Raw genomic sequence first — 21,189 nt, forward strand, 5'->3', positions numbered from 1 at the left:
ACTGTCCCGATCTCGTTTGCCTCACATTCGATCCTATGACATTTCGTTCGTTTCCGTAACCCTTGCGACTCGTTCATAATAACAGCGGGAGATTTCGCATTCTTTGGGGTATGCTTGATTTTCATTTTGTATTTTAATGTGAATCATTCTTTGTTCGATTTTCACATGAATATCGGTGTATTTTACAAATTAATATATGTCACATGAAGAATTAATACAATTTAATGTTTAAAATGAAAGTTATTCGAGAGAATTGAATATTTGTATTGGAATTTCGATTAATAGAGGATTGTTCTTTCTGTGTTAAGTTTCCTCCTTATTTGTGAAAGTGGAATCAATTGTTCGTTAATAAGACTACAGATATAACAAACCATTTTATCATGTTTAGGTTTTTTAGTACTTAAGAAAGTGATAAAATTGTTTGAATGAAATGACGAAACACTTTTTTTATTATCTGTATATTAAAGTTATATATTGCAACACTCTTTTCTGTATTACATTTTTGTTGTTTAAATATTTTACTATTCAATTGAGACTTTTTTTTTATTGTCTTTGTAGGCAGACGAGCATACGGCCCACCTGATGGTGAGTGGTTGCCGTCGCCCATGGACTTCAGCAATGCCAGAGGCAGAGCCAAGCCGCTGCCTACAATACTCCTAATGTTTCACAGAATGGCTGCTTTAAAATATTAATTATTTAAAGTATTTATTTTATATCAGATGGACCGCGAATTCGTCGACCAGTCTATGCCATACAAAAATATAAGGTGAAAAGTCATACTGAATAAATAACCTAGTTGCAGTCGTAATTCGGTACAATTTTGCATTATTGATTAATAATTGTATTAAAATGGTCATATGGATTATGGGATTACTATCTTTTCAAGAAACGCCGATAAAAGATAATAATTTTAAAGAGCTGATCCAATGTCATAACCTCATGACAATGGCATTACCCAATTTACAGGGTAGTGCAATCGTGCGCATTTAAGTATGCTCAAAGTGACATTAGTGTTAGTGTGAGGCACTCGCTAATCACTGTCACCCCAACCTCGCCTCGCGAAGCCTTCAAGTTTAACAAGTGTATCGTTCTCACCCCACCACGAGCCGATTCAACTCGATCGCGAAGTGCTGCAAGTTGATCACTCCCGCGTATGCGCGCTGAGCTTACGCGCGTCTTCTCGTGTACTATGCGTCGGTGGTGACTTGACGAGTGCAAGTGTTGTGTACTATTTCCTAAAGACTGTGATCTGTGTGCCTTTACGATGAGGTCTTACAGCGCACTCGCGCTTTTTACGTTAGCCGTGTTGACAGGTAAGAAAATTTGAAAAGAAATGTCTATGAATTCTCTTTTTATTTTCAGGATTGTTTTTTTTTATTGTTAAATTTACTAAGATTTATTTTAATGAAAATTACTACAACCGGATTCCAGCTGCAAATATAATACAGCAATTTTAATGACGTGCTATATTTCAAACGGACAATTCCGTCATTGTAGGAAGTATGGACGTTAATAAAACCGATGAAAAACTATCGCACCTCGCCGCGAAACTAAATACTTTCCCGTACTTGCGCAATTACTTGACAAGCATTGATTAACTGCGATTCTGAACTCTAATTCGATGCTCTACGACTATCATTTTAAAATACATTTTCGCAATTCACATAGACCAGAATTCCGCAACTGAATAAAATTTAAATCATTCATTAACGTGAGGTTAGCTCAATGTCAAGATACTATACTATATTGATATTTTCTTGGGTTTTGTATTGAGTTGCAACATGCCGAATGGTAAATTACTTTCATTTTCTTTGAGCTGAGAGCGGTGTAGGATTTTCTTTGGACATGCGTATGGGAAAATACTGTATTAAAGTTTAGCAATAACTGCAGCTCTAACAAAAGCTTCAACTAAAATCGAACAATGATTCGTTTGTTTAATGAAATAAAATAGGTTGCGGTAAGATACCGACTAACATTCATATTTTCACTCACGCGTTAATGCTGTCGGTGAAAATTTTTAAACATATATTTCCTGATATTAATTTGCTTTTTTTTTGTGAGTTCGTTTTCGGGATTGAAAAAAATGAATTTGTAGCCATTGAATTCCATCATTCCCTCTAATGAAATATTTGCTATGAATTAAGGGATGGGCGGGTTTTTATCAAAAGTGTTTATTATTTGAGGCTTGAAGATAATCCTAAAGGGTAGACCGTGGTTCAGCTCAGCATGACCACTCTCCATAGCATGGGCGTTTACTTACGTGCCATTAATGACCATAAAATTCGTTTTGTATAGTATTTAATTTATTTGTTTCTTTTACCAAATATTACCAATTTTATGAAATAATATCATTGCAGGGCAAATTTTATTAATTATTATATAAATTATGTAATTGAATTATTATTATTATTATTAATTTCTTCAATGGCACAGCCAAGCCGCTGCCAAATTGCCTTTGGAACGCAAGTTAGTGTCAGGTGAAATCGATGTGTTATTAAATATCAATTAAATAGTTCAATCATCCGCGACCACGAATATTACAAAGCATATATACGAAACATCAAATGCTAATCCGTAAAATAAATGAACGTGAGATTAGCTCGAATAGGAGTTTAGATAGGCGTAAGCAATATGTTTTGTTTAAAAGAAAAATCGCAAGAAACAATCGAATTCGATTTTACAATATTTCCATTATTAAATCTGGGACAGGTCATTGTGGGGGGAGTCTTGGACAAGTCTATATTTAACAGTGGAATTATGCCAGCCGATGAAGGATTAAGTTGTAATAAAATATTCTACTTAATATCATTTGTGTGTTTTAATTTTTATAAACTTAAATACGAACTGATTCTATTTTTTTGTCCATACATAATTGAAATGTCAATTTAATAATACAATTTTATGTCTTAGCAATGTGGTTTTTTATTTTTCGTTTTAGAGTCGCTTAAAATGAAAACACATTAAGTGGACTAATTTTTTTTTTAATTGTATCGCAAGATAAAAATCTAAAATCAAAACTTTATTTATATCTGAAACAAGATTATTACTGAGTATCATGGAATACATTTAAAAGCTGAAGTTTATTGGAACAAGCGACATCATGTTTGTCGAGTGTTTCGTATTTTAACATTACAGGTTACGTAATTTAACCCTTTTCTTCCCGGGTGAGCCCCTGGTCGCCCTCCTGTCCCGGTGAAACCAAAAACGCTTCAGGCCACCAAAAACCCTTCTTTCCTAAAAAAAATACGTAAGTTAATTGTAGAACCAAAAGATTCTAAGCTATTTAGTACAAATATTATTAATCAAATATCGAATGACCGAGCCACCGTTACAATTAGAAGTCGACGTGGCCTAAAGGATAAGACGCTCGGTGTATTCGTATCAAGCCATGCAGCTGTTTCGGGGTTCGAATTCCACAAACAGATACCAATTTTTCTAATGAAATACGTACATAACAAATGTTCACGATTGACTTCCACGGAGAAGCAATAATAACATATTTTAATGAAAATAAAACACGCAAAAATTCTAATTTGAGTAATTGCTAGTGGTAGGGCTTCTTGTCAATCCGCACGAGTAGGTGCTATCACTCTGCCTATTTCTGGCTTGAAGCGTGCGCTTATGACTATACCCACAAATAGAGAAGATGTGATGCTATTCTAGGATAACACTGCACAACCAAAACTCATATTTCGTGCCACATACCTACTGTAATTAGCTCACCATCTTAGAAATCTACGATCACTAGATCGAACTATAAATTTGACTTAGTACCAGCAATGTAACAAAATACACAGTCTAGTCACAGTCATTTTAATTTTTGCCTCAAGTCATACATACATAAAGGATTGAAAGGTGGGGCAGAAGCTGTACAATGCAACTGAGACTTCAACTTTAACCACACGACCCCGTTGATAAATTAATGATCTCATGAAAAATGCATTAAACTTATGAACCGTTAAAACTGTTTGGTGATTGAGATGTGGTCTCACATAATAAAGGCATGTTAGAATTTAAAAACGTGTCCTTTAAAGAACAAAATGAATCATCATGTGACCTGTAAATGCTAATAGTGGAAAGGTTGCGGTGATGAGCTAAAAATTGTATCTTTTTATTGGCATCGTAAGAGGTGTGTTTTAGGTAAAAAAAAATTTTATTTTTTTTTTTTATGATTGAATGTTTACTGGTGGCCCGAAGGCCTTTCCAGTTTCACCAGGACATGTGGGCGAGCAAAGGCTCAGCCAAGAGGGGTGGGATTTGCTAACAACTGCCCGAGCGCCTCCGAAGGAGACCTAACAACTCAAGAGCAATTGTTTCGCGAATGAATCTACTACCGGATCGGAATCGCGACCCGCTGAGAAGATCCGGCGAGAAACTCAGCGGGCTGATGCATGGGTTAGGTTGCACGTCGACCTCTTTGTCGAGTTCGACGAGTACGGTTACCGGGGTCCCTAAGCCTGCCCCTAGTATTAGAGCTGAAGGCATCTAATGCAAAGGTTATTGGATCTGATGGATCCGTAAGGATGTGTCTAGGGCGTCGACGGTGACTGGCTCCTGCATGATCAGGATTCGGGGAGTAGTCAGCGGCGGCAACGATAAGGCGATTAGGCGATTATCATGACGGTGTTTTAGGTAATCTGGCTGTTATGACGTACAAGATTATAACGAGTCTCAACAGATATTTTATTTCACAAAAATAGTGTTATATCTTTTGTTTTGTCACTTCTAATTTCCTTGTCATACACGCAGGCTATAATAAATTGGCAAAGATGTCTTGTGTTATTTTGTATTGAAATTATTAATTGTTTTAAGACGAACTTTCTTTGAGTGTTAAGAGATTACTAGATTACGAAGAGTGATAAAATTAATGTTGTTACTGAAAACCTGAGATTTAAGTATCAAATGCATTGGAGTAGAAATTTAAGACAAGAATACATGACATGCAAAATAGTAGTATATACTAAAACTTATCCATGATATTGTTAGACGATGTAGCATTATCATAGTAGCATACGCCACTAGATCATTTGTATATATATATACGTGTCTACTTCGGAAAAATTGTGTCTTCAGCAAATCAACGGCTCAGTCATAGTCTACAAGTAACTCAGTTCTTGCCTATTAGACTGTAGAATTTAACAAATCTTATCTCAACGATAAATCCTGAAAGACTGATTGTAAGATTCTCTATATTTCATTCAGCTCTCAACTAAGACTACCATATACTACTTCAAAATTACGCCACGATTTTGAAACCTAAAACCCTGTACAAAACTACGTAATATCATATGTCAAAGATTTCGCGCACCAAACGTTTTGAATGAAATGTCAAAAGATGCAATGTTTACTAGTCCGTGTGTACAGCTATAACATGCTCTCAACCCATAAGAAATAAGATTCAGTTTCGTTCGTAACTAAAATAAGCTTGCTACGGCTAAATCGATAACACGCGTATTTTTCACTGATGAAAAGCGTTGACAAAGCGAACGGTTGGCACATAGCGTATACGCATTCACAGATTATTCGCCGCATTGTTGTGAAAACGACTTACTAGTTCTGAATGAGATTGGTCGTGAATCCGTGATATGTCGGTTTTAGCGGGACAATGGGAATTTGGCCTCACGAATTGCATTTTAGATTGACATGTGCCGTTGCCAAGTTCGTAAATAAAGTAAATTTCTAGAAAAAAGTGGATCAGGAACTTTTAATTCCCACAATCAGGATTAATTTGAGTCCACACGGGTGGGTACCACCGCCCTACCTATTTCTGCCGTGAAGCAGTAATGCGTTTCGGTTAGAAGGGTGGGGCAGCCGTTGTAACTATACTTGAGATCTTAGACCTCATATCTCAAGTTGGGTGGCGGCATTTACGTTGTGGATGACTATGGGCTCCAGTAACCACTTAACACCAGGTGGGCTGTGAGCTCGTCCACCCATCTAAGCAATAAAAAAAAATGTATTTTTTGTTGTTGTAAATGACATATGAACTTTTACAGTTACTTGAACTAATATAGTAAGTGAAAACGACACAAGAAGTTTTTTTAAATTATACTATTGACAAAAGGATAATCTTTGCGGAGCTCGTCATATTGCTCACTAGACCTGCGCAGACAATCTGAATGTTATTTGCTTGTAGCTCAGAATAAGAATTAGGTCACAGACAGAATTAGGTTAAGAATTAGGCTCAGAATAAGGTCACAGTTTTCAAAAAAATCATTTGCAATAAGATTATATATTGTTCCTTAATTTTTAATCGTAGCATTTACTTCTTATGTCTTAGTGAACGTGACCCCATTTGCGTTAGGTACTCCTGAGAGCTCTTATATAACACCGGGTCTACCCATCGAAGGTTATGAAATAATAATTAAGTTACGTCTGTGTAAAGCATATGCGTAAGTACATTTAATTTTTGAAACTCCAAAATTCAATATTTATGAAGTAGTGTTATTACATAGAGATTTGTATACCAAAGCCACCGCCTGGACTCTGAGAATAATTTTTTTCATTGCAAATTGAACTCTAACACAATGAACCGAGCGTTTAAATCACAAATAAATAGGTTATTAACGAGAACAGAAATTTTCAACAATGCCGTATTAAAAAGTTAAACAGACCCAATGCTACTTTACAATATCCGATCAACTCGGTCAAGGACGGTTGAAATTTCACAAACAGCATTAGCTATTCCGAGCCGCCGTCAGAAACCCATATAGGAACAAAAGAAAATCTAGATTTGGACCGAACCTTGTCGAAATGTCAACTATGCATTCTGAATTCTTTAGGAATGTTTGCTCTAACGAATTCTCATTAAGCGTTGTCTTTTGTCATTAACTCTGTGAAATTGCACAGTAGTATTGTTCTAAAGAACTTTTCTTTTAAAACAGAAGGTAAATTTTCCTGCTGTTTACCGCATATTTATTTCATTTTTTAACCATGTTTTTACATTGAGGAGTGGTATCGACGCAATCCTAAAATATGTAGTTGGGATAGCCGGTATAGTAACGCTAATTTCAACTACATATCTCAATGTTGCTTAGGCGTTCGGTCGGGATCTGGTAACAAACAACCATACGACTATCTTTGCATTAAAGAGCAGTAATTTTCCCTTTATATTCGAAATGGGGAATTGTATCGTACAGACCACAGACATTTTATCACAATATTTTCCGTTTTATTGTTATTTATTCAGCATTAATCCAGAGAACTACAAAAATAAACGCGAAAGATGCTTTTAAATAATCTGAGCTGCTAATTCCTTAAATCGCCACTCGGTTTATTTATACCGAGAATTGATGATGTATTTCATAAGGCATTGTAAAGCAACTGAAGTTTCAATAACACGTGGCATGCTAGTATATGTGAACTTTACAACTTTGGAAGTTAAAATTCCAGTGTTTGCCGAGTTGTTCCATGTGTGTTAATTTGAAAAGGTCTACTTTCACATGCACATGACATATTCTATTGTAGATATGTATATGTAGATGTTTCTGTTAGAGCAACTAACACCATTTAATGAGTCCATTATAAACATTCACGGCGGTGTACTTTGATGCAGAGCCCGAGATTAGTGCACGTTTTTGAGAAAAATGTTTCGAAGGAAACATAAACCTTGTGTATATCAAAATATTAACTAGAAGTTCTTAGAACAAAATTATGTTTTTCAATGCTCGAGCATATGGAAATATATATTATATCTAATAACCCACAGTCGATCTGGTTAATTGTTTACCGGATTAAATAGACATCATAACGTAACGCCACAACATATCTTGAGAGTTGAGGCAAATTCCTTTGCATTTAACGCCTAAGTCCTAAGTTTTCAACGAGAATCGATGACTGCTTCGTTACGTCTGTTGATATGCCTAGCCCGTAGTCGATGTGGTTTAAAATAATTTTGTCAATAGAGGAAAACTTGATAGAGTGACTTCCTTAATTTATTATTAAACTAGCGACCCGCCCTCGCTTCGCTTCGGAAACATTAAAACTCACATGAAACCAAAAAAATAAAATTTTTTTTTTTTTTAAAAGTAGCCTATGTTCATCAGGGAAAGTGTCGGCTTCTAATGGAAAAAGAATTTTTCAAATCGGTCCAGTAGTTTCGGAGCCTATTCGAAACAAACAAACAAACAAATCTTTCCTCTTTATAATATTAGTTTATTATTAAAAGATTTTATTAACTGATAATTATTGATACCTTACGTATTTAACATTTTGTGACAGATTAAGTATATGCGATACTACGTAGTACGGTTTATTTAAATTAAATAGGCGGGTCAAGGGCGTATGTTAAATATCAATAAGTCTTAGAATTTGAATTAAAATTTTAAATGATGAATAATTTTGAGTAAATATACACATTTTTTTGCAATCTATCTACGTATTGTATCAAGTTTTCTTGATTGTCTTCTTAATTATATTATTAAGTGTCAAATTGGGAACATCTGGAATATTTAAATGATATTTTTATTCATGTTGTTTAATGACGAACACGATACGGCTTTAGCTTTTTTTATTTCAGTATCTGTGTAGACAATGCGAAAAGATTTTATTCTATACGAATAATATTATTGTAATACACGTTGCCCTATCGATAACGCTCATTTTGCACAGAAAATAAATTGAATTTATTTATAAAATTAGTACTAATTAATAAAAATATTTGTCTAAGAGAGTTAGTTACTCTTTATCTGATTCGAGTTAAGAATAGAACATAGAATTAAGATTCATCATATTCTTCATCAGTTTGTAATGTGCAGGCGCGGTGTTTCTTTGTTGGTCAGCGTCAGCTTTTCCCCTAACCATTCGTTGTTAGCCTAAGGGACTATTCCAGTTACGGCAAGGCGGGTGCGTCAGCAAAATTGAATTTCGAATAGTAGTACGTACAGTTTTGATAAGCACATTTTTTGTTTAACTATTCATTGTAATTTGTATATGTATATATTATGTAGTTGATTAATATTTATTATTTATGAATGTCGCGTATTCGTAACTTGTGTAGTATTAGTCTAGGTCACAATACACCATCTCTTTGTTTGAGCCGTTGTCTTATATAATAGCTTGCCCAATAACACGATTTGCATAAGGACTGTGCGTATTGCATTTGTACATGGCTTACGCATTTTTTGATTGGGTCACAGTTGTTGATTGCTTGCAGTAGGGGCAAATTAGTCCTGGTGTTAAGTAAGGATCTTCAGGAGACGCAGCTAAATAAAACACAACACATAATGAATTTAATTGTATTACAGAAATTGTTATGAGCTCGGTATGTTAATTAAATATATTCGAAATTTGGAATCTGAGTGTTGCTTGTGTGCTATCAGTGCTCTTAACCGAAGAACATTCTATTTTAGGGCATTGGATTCTAAATTTAATTTTGTATATATTGTGTTTGATTTTTTCACCACAGCGAGACTAAGTCGTTGGTAATTAACAAGTCAGATACTCTACTTCACATTATATTCGTTTCATTAGGATCCTTATATAAAATACAACCAATAAATATCTAAGTTAACCGACCTTAATGTCTATGTAGACAATTACAAAACAAAAGAGTTCTCGTAAACAATTCAAAGGGTTACATAACACGTAGACGTCCACGTCCGAATGCACAATTCTAATTACGTTCAAGCTATAATTCCGAGCGGTCGCCAACATTAATTGCCCGTTTAAATCGTAACACGGACCATTATGCTACTCTTACCGGCCTTACATATTATTATACGTATTGCGTAATATACGAACGTACACCGAACCAAGGAATTGTACTTTTTACATTGTTTCAAACGCACTTTCACGGTCACGCGCTCGGCGACTTTCTTTTAGCGGACAATAGTGTAGGTCGTGTTTATATTATGTGTATAGATGCGTTAATACGGCTTAGTATTAATTCTAGTACTACTTGTCGTCATGATAATCGCCTTATCGTTGCCGCCGCCGACTACTCCCCGAATCCTGATCACGCAGAAGCCAGTTACTGTTGACGCCCTAGACACGTCCTTATGGATCCATTAGATCCAATAGCTCTTGTATTAGACGCCTTGAGCTCTAACGCTAGGGCAGGGTTAGTTACTCTAGCGTTCGGGCAGCTGTTATCTAATCCCACCCCTCCTGTCTGAGCGTTTGCTTGCCCACTTGACCTGATGAAATTGGAAAGGCTTCCGGGCCACCAGTTTCTCCTCCGTGCATCGTATTCCTCAGTTCTGAGGGTCGTGACCTTTACTGAGCACTTTTGTTAGGACTATGTTCCTCCATTCACTTCTGTCCTCCGCGCAGTGGATAGGGCCACCAGTAATCCCTCATTAAAAAAATGTACTACTTTTATCTACTCTGTGACTAAATAACATTGATAGTGCTGCGAACTAATAAACCTATAGTGAGTTATATCTGTAATGGAATATTAGTTTTGGTGAGATTTCAATTGTGCAGGTTAAATGTTTTATTTTTTTAACTTAGCAAAATCGTTCTGATTTATTGTTGTTACTATACTAAATTTTCGTTTATCTAATATTAGATATGGCTGTTAGTGTAAATTACCGCTCGTCAATTTTCCAAAAAATAATAGTTGCTCTGTTGGTACACGAAAGAAGGTAAAAATAATAATACCTTTTTGAGGTAAGCGTAAGGTGAGAGCATTTGATTTTCAGTGCCTTCAGGAATACATCACCAGGTTTTCAGTTTTAATGATGTTTGTAACGAAAAATGCTAGATGGAGCGATGACCTCCGCACGGTGACCGACAAGAAGTGGATGAAGAGAGCCGCAGACCGGGCTCAGTGGTGTAGATTGGGAGAGGCCTATGTGCAGCAGTGGACGACTGTGGGCTGTTGATGATGATGATGATGATGTAACGAGAAATTTGTTCATGCGTAGTAATTGGGTGAAGTGCAGGTAGGGAATATAATGTGACAGTACGAGTAAATCCCACCATTCTGCATATTACTACCGTGAAGCAGTCATTTGTAGCGGTGGATGTAACACTGAAAATGCAAATGAGTTAGTGTTGTGTTTGACTTTATATCTATAGGTTGAAAGCTTGTTTGTCTGACTCCAAAAAAAATACACAAGTATATTGTGTCTATAATGAAATATGCATTGCATTAATTCTAGTTATAGTTATTAAAACAGGTGTGTTCGTCTTGTTAAATGATGCTATGTCATTATTCGTAATTATTCGAATAATCGCTACTATGATGCAACCGATTAAGTAATCGATACTTTTAGTGTTTCGATAGTCACGTCTTTCTTTTTGGAAATCGTGATCCGCAAATTGTCGGTTTGGCGGTACTTTTTTTTTGTTATTTTCAATGTTGTTTCGTAAAGTAAGATCTTTATTTCCTTGCATTTCGGATTGTTTCAATATTTGAGTCAGTTTTTGTAATTGACATTGTTATGTAAGTTAACCCAGGGATTTATTGGTTAGTCGAAAGTTTGATTATTATTACTTTTATTGTAATATATGTTATGAGGTGATTAGATTTGCGACCTACTGCAACCATCATGGTTGTATTTTGACTAGAATACTTGACTAAGTCTTCTTAGATCCATTTTTGCGATGCAAATCAGATAATATATCCATAAATTTATTATAGAATAAAAATACCTATATAATTAATTAATGTTTTAAAACTTTTTACAGTTATTATATCAGTTCGAAATTCACATATTATTTAACTCTAAAAGAAAAGAATATTATATTATACATTAAATATAGTAAATATTAATGAAATATTAGTAGGTATAACAGGTATATTTTTGTAAGCTTAAAGGCAGCCCTGCTTCTGTATTTAAGTATCAATTTCGATTTATTCCCCATTAAAATTCATATATTCTCAATGGATACGTATCTCTAGATTCAGGGGTCAAAAGAAATTGTCTTAATAATCATAAATGACGATTTTTACTGTATATCAATCTTAGTAGTATCATTGCACTGCCAAGTTAAGGCTTTTACTGGTGGTAGGACCTCTTGGGAGTCCGCACGGGTAGGTACCACCGCCCCGCCTATTTCTGCCGTTAAGCAGTAATGCGTTTCGGTTTGAAGGGTGGGGCAGCGTTGTAACTATACTGAGACCTTAGAACTTATATCTCAAGGTGTGTGGCGTATTTACGTTGTAGATGTCTATGGGCTCCAGTAACCACTTAACACCAGGTGGGCTGTGAGCTCGTCCACACATCTAAGCAATAAAAAAAAAATATCCGATAGTGGGATGTTTTCAGGGGATACCTTCTATAAGCTTTTTGAAAAGGTGATTTTTGCAAGTCATGATTACAGCTGGTCCCAGAGTGTCCCCCCTTATTTTAGCAAATTCCAAATCATCAATACTCTTCTTGCAAAAACTCATTTTGCTCCAGCTCTCGAAATTATTATGTCTTTGATTTAATATATAAATCAGCTCCCAGCAACTTCACCGTGCTAATTAATTCAAAGAAACTGGCTTTTTCGTTTTTAACTCGCGTCAGACTTTGAATTTCAGAGACACCACAAAAAATTTAGTACAAAATACTAAATTGTAGTTGTAGCTATCAATATTATTGTCTTTGTTTTGAAATTATTGAAATTAATGATTAAAGTCGTCAATGTCTAATTCAAAATGGTTTTTGGAATATATGAGTTAGTAGTGCAACTGCTATTGGGATAGCCACTCACCAGTGGTGGTGGGCCGTATGCAAGTCTGCCTATACTGCTAATACAAAAAAAAAGCCATCTTGAGACATCAGTTCTAATTCACAATTTTTTTGTTTATACGGTAAAAACTTTATTTACTAATTTGAAAGTGTTCTTTGAACAGCCCTGGCCGCTACTTTTCGTCGTTGTGAAGCAAGCAACTTTATAGATACCGTGACAGTTTTTACTTGTTACTGATCCAACTGATTTTGAGATTTGTCTCTAAGTTTACATTTAAAAATGTATAATTATGATCGGTCAGCGTAAACTAATAAACAGATACTCTTGATACTGCAATGTCAGCGTGAAATCGTCTACAGAAGTTCGCCAACAAGCCTCGTACGGAGAAATGACGAGTAACTTTCCAGTAGTTGCGTAATGACAATTGGTCATCTTATTTCCAACGTATATATGCATGATCTTCCAGAATAAAAAAATAAGACTCGGCATCTTCAAAGAAAAGTAAAAAAAATACGTTACTAATTCATTTATTTCCTTTTTCAAATTTAAGTCAGCTTAAGCTGCTTTTCTTATATCTTATATCTTCATTTGAAGGCGTGCAAATCAGTATAAAATTTAGGTATTTCAATAAATACAAGTATAATTAATTGAATATCTTATTAAAACACAAGTTTTTCATTTATTTATGAGAGAGAGAGAGAGAGAGAGAGAAAGAGGGAGGGAGAGAGAAAAACTAGGGAGAGTATACTTTATTGTTTATCAAAATCAAAATCATCAATAGGCAGGTATAATTTGTACAACTGGCGGTCACATCGTTAGAGCGATCTCTTCCTGACAACCGTTTTGCCAAAAAAAATCTGAAAAAATGTAGTAGGTATCTTGCGGTGTGCAAATAAACAAATAACTATTTATAAAAAAAAGTCGTAAGTAAACATGTAATTATGCTACAATAAATTAAGTAATTAATCTGCCTCTCGCCAACTTAGCTACAGTATGGAAACAAGAATAAATTTTCGCGTTTCTATTAATATAAATTATGTGTGTGCGTAATACGCAATATTGTGTAATAAGATAGTCTATTTTAAAGAGTTTTTAACGAAATTACTTCTGATAGTTAGAGAGTTATTTTTAGACAGGTATGTAACAGTGTATACAATTATTTCTTTAGATTTTGTTTTCAATTTTAAATTTCGAACAGTTTTCTGAACATAATGTAAAATTGTTATGGTACCGTACTTAGAATAGCATAATAATAATACTAATATATATATACATCTAATAAACAATAGAAATAGGTATTAGGTACTACTTTAAGTCAAAATCTAAACAACAAGTGACCCCTTGAATCGAAATAAATTTATTGTAAATTGTTATAAATTTGGATCGAAATAAAGTGTGGCGGTAGCCATCACAGAGCACAAGGTATGTACTTGTATGTGCGAAGTTTTGGTTTCAACTTTTTATTATTTATTTATTTTTTACTAGCGACTCGCCCTCGCTTCGCTTCGGAAACATTAAAACACACATGAAAACAAAAAAAAACAAAAAATTTTTTTTTAAAAAAAGTAGCCTATGTTCATCAGGGACAATGTCGGCTTCTAATGGAAAAATAATTTTTCAAATCGGTCCAGTAGTTTCGGAGCCTATTCGAAACAAACAAACAAACAAATCTTTCCTCTTTATAATATTAGTATAGATAGTATAGATTAGGTTGCCACAAATCGATAAATTGAGATCTTATCGCTAAATTAACCGAACATGTTAAGATTGTTAAGAAACGAAAGCTTACTTTATTACTCAAATATAATGTATAATATGACAATTTTAAATCCGTGTTTTATGAAGTAAAAGTATGTGAGAGTAAGTTACAATGTGAAATGAAAGGATAAAATTCTTGAATATTATTACTTCACCTATTTTAATGATTCTGTCATTTTAACTTTCATGATTGTATTTATTTTACCGCGAAGGTGTAATTTTACATGGAATACATCAAAATTAAAAACGCTCCTCGACATTTTTAGAACTATTAAATTGAAAAACAAATCTAATTATGACTTATTTTCTTTTTTTCTTTATTGCTTAGATTTTTTTAATTTTTTTTATTGCCCTTGTTGGCAGACGAGCATACGGCCCACCTGATGGTGAGTGGTTACCGTTGCCCATGGACTTCAACATTGCCAGGGGCAGAGCCAAGCCGCTGCCTACCGAAGATGGGTGGACGAGCTTACAGCCCACCTGGTGTTAAGTGGTTACTGGAGCTAATAGACATCTACGACGTAAATGCGCCATCCCCCTTCAGATATAAGTTCTAAGGTCTCAAGTATAGTTACAACAGCTACCCGACCCTTCAAACCGAAACGCATTACTGGTTCAAGGCAGAAATAGGCGGGGTGGTGGTACTTACCCGTAGGGACTCACAAGAGGTTCTACCACCAGTTATTTAGTGTTAGTGTATTCTCTTTCTCTCTCGCATTGTTAATTAGTTCTCACTTTTGTTTAACATTATCAATGAGGTGAAGAGAATTAAGGAAAATCAATATGAAAATGTATTGATGAATCCTAATATTGTCAACAAGATCTATCTGAATGAAAAATTACAGACGGAATGCAACCTGGAACCACTGTGCTCCCCCTGGATATGTTCTCAAACTACTTTTTTCTTATTTCCACGAAACTATAAGCAGTTTTTCTGGAGTTATTTCTGCCGTGAAGCAGTAATTCGTTTCGGCTTGAAGGGTGGGGCAGCCGTTGTACTGTTAAAACTAAGATCTTAGACTCTTGTCTTAAGGTGGGTGGCGGCAATTACGATGTAGATGTATATTGGCTCCTGTCTATGCTCACAAAAACTACCAAAAAAAAGAAATCGGTCAACGAGCACTACTGCAACCGCACCGACACTTCTCTCGCTGCAACCTTACGCACAACACCTGTGCACCTGTATATTGTCACGGCCGTTTTTTCAAATATAATTTGGAAGGAAAAATAAAACATTAATTTCGTTTGTACACCACTGCTTGCCTCCTCTTCCTCGCCAACACTCCAGTAACCACTTAACATCAGGTGGACCGTGAGCTCATCCACCCATCTAAGCAATAGATTTTTTTTAACAATTTTGAACCAGATAGGCATTAGCATCATCTGCCTATGTTAGAAATAAAACAGATGGGCGGTCTTCACGTCTTGATTCTAGTGTTAATCAGAATGCAATATAACAGTTGCAAGCGAATCGATGTTAAGCATGCGTCAGTGCGTTCATTAAAACGTTTTCACTCGCTTCGAGAACTGGATGTTAACAAATGTATACGTTTTGTAACATGACGAGTAATTTAATCTGTTTGGAAAATTTGTTATTATAACGAATTATTAAAACTATCCCAGCTTAAGGTGTATCTATATCTATACTAATATTATAAAGAGGAAAGATTTGTTTGTTTGTTTGTTTCGAATAGGCTCCGAAACTACTAGACCGATTTGAAAAATTATTTTTCCATTAGAAGCCGACATTGTCCCTGATGAACATAGGCTACTTTTTTTATTTTTTTTTTATTTTTTTTTTTTGGTTTCATGTGTGTTCATCTTTCCGAAGCGAAGCGAGGGCGGGTCGCTAGTAATTTATAAAGTATAACGATGTAAGTTAAGAATTTCATTGCTGCTATATCGACTGACAGCTTTTCGAAAAACTTCGTGGTTGCCCGGCGACGTCTCTGCCGCTCCGCCCGCATGCATGCCCTCCAAGACCCACGAGTAGAACAAATAGGGATGTATGTGCGCGTAAGCGACGGGTGGGCTCGACGAGTTAATTAACCCTCAGACACAGCCCACTGAGTTTCTCACCGGATCTTCTCAGTGGGTCGCGTTTCCGATCCGGTGGTAGATTCTGCGAAGCACGGCTCTTGCTAGGGTTCGTGTTAGCAACGTCGTCAGGCTTGAGGACCGTGAGCTCATCTATTAGTTTAGGTTACGCTGGAATAGCCACAGAAGGCTAGCAGCTTAGGTAGGAAAAAAAAATTATGTATTTTACCGCATGTAGTTAATGTGGAGCATAGGACATTACAATTATCCGAGATTTTAAAGCCTCTTTAAAGAACTAAAAGGCAGTAATGAATAGTAAGTAGGTCAGTCTTAATTTAAATTGATTTTTACTTTATTGTAAACAAAAATATCTAAAAGGGAAAATCAAAAACATAAAAAGCGGTATGTGAAAGGGTGGGTTTCAATCGTTCGCTTTTTTATAATCGCCTGTAGAGGAAACTGCCTAAATTTATACCAAAAACCAATTCTGATTACGTATGTAAGTAATGAAGTTCATAAATCATATGGTTTTTGTACTAACATAGCTAGTTTAGCTTTCACTATTTCTTCAAGAAACTTCTTGTCACTCGACTTGATGAGAGGGAAACACGGAAAAACATTAATAATACATACAAGTAAAACAAGGAAATGAAATTTTTCTATCTTAAAATTTATAAATGCGAAACCGTGGACGTAATGTTTCAAATGAGTTGTTTGAGGAAGGGCTTGAACTTCATGTGTTGTAAGAGTATTCTACACGCGTGCGTAGCGTTTATTTGTACCTCGGAAAATAATCATTAGAATTCTTGTTCATTCTCTGAGTCGAAGCAAAAGTACTCGTAATGTGAATCTCATACAAATTTAGGCATGAATCTGATAATAGATGTCTCAGCCTTCAATCTTGAAATGCATAACTGCTTCGCAGCCGATGTAGACAAGGCGATGGTATTTACCCATGCGAGCTTATAACACGTCTTACCACCAGTGATTACGTAAGAATAACATCGATGGAAATCATCATCGAGGAAGTCGTTCATGAGTATTTGATAAGTCCGTATTTCATTAGAGCAATATGTAATGTTAGCAGGATTTGAACACCGGCGTAGTCGCATTCTGTCTGCGAACCGGCAAACGTAGTGTAGGACGCCCTCCTGCTAGATGTAGCGACGACCTGCGTAAGGCAGCTGGAAGTAATTGCATGCGTAAAACCGAAGATCGGGTTCAGTGGCGAGCTTTGGGGGAGGCCTATATCCAGTAGTGGACTGCTGCATTAATATTATTCTTTAAACCACGACGACTTTGATGAAAGTCCTAGTTACTTTGGAATAATAGTCCACCCGCCCTTTAGACCGAAACGCATCTTTACTTATAATCCATCTGGGCTCAATAGTTCCTGTACTATTAATTGACATAGACTAAACGTGCTGAATGAGATACGCCGCATTTGTATAGCACGTAACCTCCATTTACATCGATTAGGTAACTTGTCATCGAGAATAGAGCTACGTACAAAAAGTAGTAATGTACACCCGATTGCCTTGATCAGTGAAGGCTTCTAACAAAATAGTAGAAACTTGTTCTTACTATGCTTTACTACGAATATTTAAAACAAAATGTTTGAATATTCGGAAATAGAATTTGTGAAATTCGTTATTTCACCACCGCAAAGCGATTGACTGGCGACGATTGATAAAGAATTAAATTATATGAATATTGTGATAATTTGTTGTAATTTCTAGTAAAAATAAATTGTTTTATACCGACAAATCTCCGATCAAAATTATCTCAAAATCAAAAAGAAGCATGGTGCAGTACGAATTCATTTTTATGTATTTATTTATACTTTATTTCAGTTTATTTTTTAAAACCATAACATTTTGTTAGTAAGAATTACTTAAAATCTATGTTAGTAACTTAAACATCTAACACATAGCTATCAGACATACATTAACAATTACATTTTTTTTAAAATTCAATATGTTTTATCTCGCATCTTTTATTGTTATTTGTTTTTAATATTACGAATATACTTATCGAATTGTATTGCGGCTTTACCTTATTCTAGCATACACGTTAATAAAAATCAGTCTTCCACATAATTTTCATTTTCAAGCGAACATACTGCGCGTTCCGCACTTTCCGTGGTTCGTAGTCAATCAATCGCGTCATTCATGTATCCGGTGTCCGGCGATACCGAAGCGACGGATTATCGAAAACATAATAATAACACTGCTTTCTTTTCGTAATACGAATTATAAAGTGTTATTGAGAGTGTGTGTGGTAAGAATGAATAACGTTTTTAACGTTGTCGCTGTGTGTGGAAAGGTTAACATTTAAACTTTCGTGTCGGTAAGCGATCGACCGTTAAATGTTTTGAAGTTTACTGATTACGCTAGTTAGAGATGGACGTTCGAAGTTGTTGATGTTGTCTGCGAATACGTGTGACAATTTAATAAGATAAGCGTTCAGTTCTAACGAATGAAACCTGAAAACAAAGTATGAAAACTAATTATGAAACGTACTCGTATTGAGAAATTTCTTTTTTTGGAACGAAGCTCCTTATGGGACAATGCGGAGGGGTACCCTAACCGGGAACAAACGTCCGTAACGTAAGATTGTTATTAGTAATGCACACAGTGTACGACTTAATTTTGTAATAACGTACAAAAAATAACATTTTATTTTTATTTTTATCAATAAAAAAATTATAATAAAAAATGTATACCCGAATAATTATTTTCTTTATACCTCGAATAGAACTTAAAAGTAATATTTTTCTAATAAGGAACTTCGTTCCTATCCGGTGTCCCACCACACTACACATTTTTTTTAAGTAATTGGAAAATAAACAATAAGTTTATTTCACTTGTACGACTCCCGTAAATACTAGATTTTTTATTTTTATTTTTTTTATTGCCCTTGTAGACAGACGGCCCGCCATACGGCCCACCATACGGCCACCATACGGCCCACCTGATGGTGAGTGGTTATCGTCACCCATGGACTTCAGCAATGCCAGGGGCAGAGCCAAGCTGCTGCCTACCGCTTTTAAGTTGTTGCTGTCGAAATCTGAAATGATTCAAGACTAAAACGGCGTTCATCAATTATCTAAATTGCAAGTTCTGCGCGAGACCCGACCGCGCAAAGTGCTAACTCGGTTTTGTTTTTCTGTGTGAACCGAGTTGCGAGTAAGCAATTAGTCTTCTTCTCACAGAAATGATCTTGTGGTTCATTGCGTATTTGAATCAAGATGGGTTTCGCCACGAGCTGTGTTTTAATATTCAATTGCATTACATTTTAATTACCGAATGTTTACTGTGAATCTTTCGGTTTGTCTATTAAAGTACTCTTCGATGAACAACTGATGAAAATTATCTGTTACCGTTCGATAATGGCAACCCTAATTTAATTATAAAATGTAGTAATCATAATAGTGACTGATAAAAGTAAGGGTAAATAAAATGTATATATTGAATTTTAAAAAGATGTAGCAAAGCTGTTTCTAAATTTCCATAAAATTAGTTGTCAGGTTTAGTTGCTTCTGCTCCCGGGTGGAGATCGGATGTATGGCACGGAATGCGGAGGGTAGTCGTTTGGTGGGTTGGGCCCTAAAGTATCCTTGCGATTGCGGTCTGCTCTCAACATCAGCAGATCGTTACGTCCCACATTCTTCGCCTGCTTGCTATGCGTGTACACTTTACGAGGCTCACTAGCTGCCTACAAAAGAAAAAAAAGTTTAGATGTATCGTGATGAATGTCATATCTCATGTCATGTCATAAATGTCATGTCTTTGAGAGATCTGTCCTTAAGAGGTTATCAGGAACCCAAACGCAATATGAATACTGCTGTCCATTTTGAGACACGAAACAGAAAGCTAAATTCTTTTTTTAGGATAACCTGTAACACATAGGCTTCACTATAAGAGGTAATACTTTATGATATAATCTGTGCGAGCTGTCATCACGTTCTCAGATCAATATATAATCTATGGTCAGCCCGGCGCTTAACGAAATCTGACAGACTTTTTGGCGGGAACGCGAGGAGTGAAGTTGTGTGATTTGTTTTATTTTGTCTATTTAGTGTTTCTTCCGGTTTAAATGTGTAATAATGGTGGTTTATTAACTGTTTAATATCTTTCTGTGAAAGTGCACAAATGTGGGAAAATGAAACAAAGCTGCTGGACGTAACTTCTCGGGTTCCTCCAAAAAGTCCACTGAAAAAATCTCAGTAAATGACCACCATTTTACTGCGATTATATTTCATCCCATATCATCTCATTTCATTAAATTTCATCCCAGTTTATTAATGTCTCAAATTAATCATCTCCATTTCATTTCACTCCATATTATCATTTTTCATAAAATTAAGAAAATAAAGTAAAATAAGACATGACTTAAAGGTCTTAGTTACCAGGTCATAAAATCTCTTAAAAAAAAATTAACGAAATCTACTATTAAGAGCAAAGCGTTTGAATTTAGGGTGCTGTGACCGTTCCCATAAGAAATACAGTCGTGACCGCAAATTGCTAAGTCATGTTGCCGAGCAGTTTAGGTAATCTTTGTGGTGCATTTACGACATCATTAATTCGACTCAGCATTTTAATATAGCAGTAGTCCAGAAACATCGAATTTCTTATTTGATTGCTATGTAGGTAAATTAGTTTTAATGAATCATTCTATTGAATTCAGAGACAAATATGAATGCGCTTACTACATTTTTCTGTTTTCTGTTACAGGTAAACTGGCTTCTAATGCTAAGAAAACTGCAGT

General features: G+C 35.4%; 1 protein-coding gene across 2 annotated transcripts in view; it reads left to right on the forward strand.

Moving 5' to 3' along the window:
* Positions 1-1,127: 1,127 nt before the first annotated feature.
* Cda5 (Chitin deacetylase-like 5) overlaps positions 1,128-21,189 on the forward strand; it is a 120,090-nt gene continuing 100,028 nt past the window's right edge. The window contains exon 1 of one of the 2 annotated variants that reach the window (XM_028176780.2): positions 1,128-1,313. In XM_028176780.2, the coding sequence (XP_028032581.2) occupies positions 1,265-1,313 (49 nt within the window). In that variant the 5' untranslated portion in view covers positions 1,128-1,264. The remainder of the gene's footprint in view (positions 1,314-21,189) is intronic. The other variant, XM_089727242.1, reaches the window with a different exon arrangement.

This window comes from Bombyx mandarina, chromosome 05, assembly GCF_030267445.1.
Source record: "Bombyx mandarina strain Sakado chromosome 05, ASM3026744v2".
Taxonomy (NCBI): Eukaryota; Metazoa; Arthropoda; class Insecta; order Lepidoptera; family Bombycidae; genus Bombyx; species Bombyx mandarina.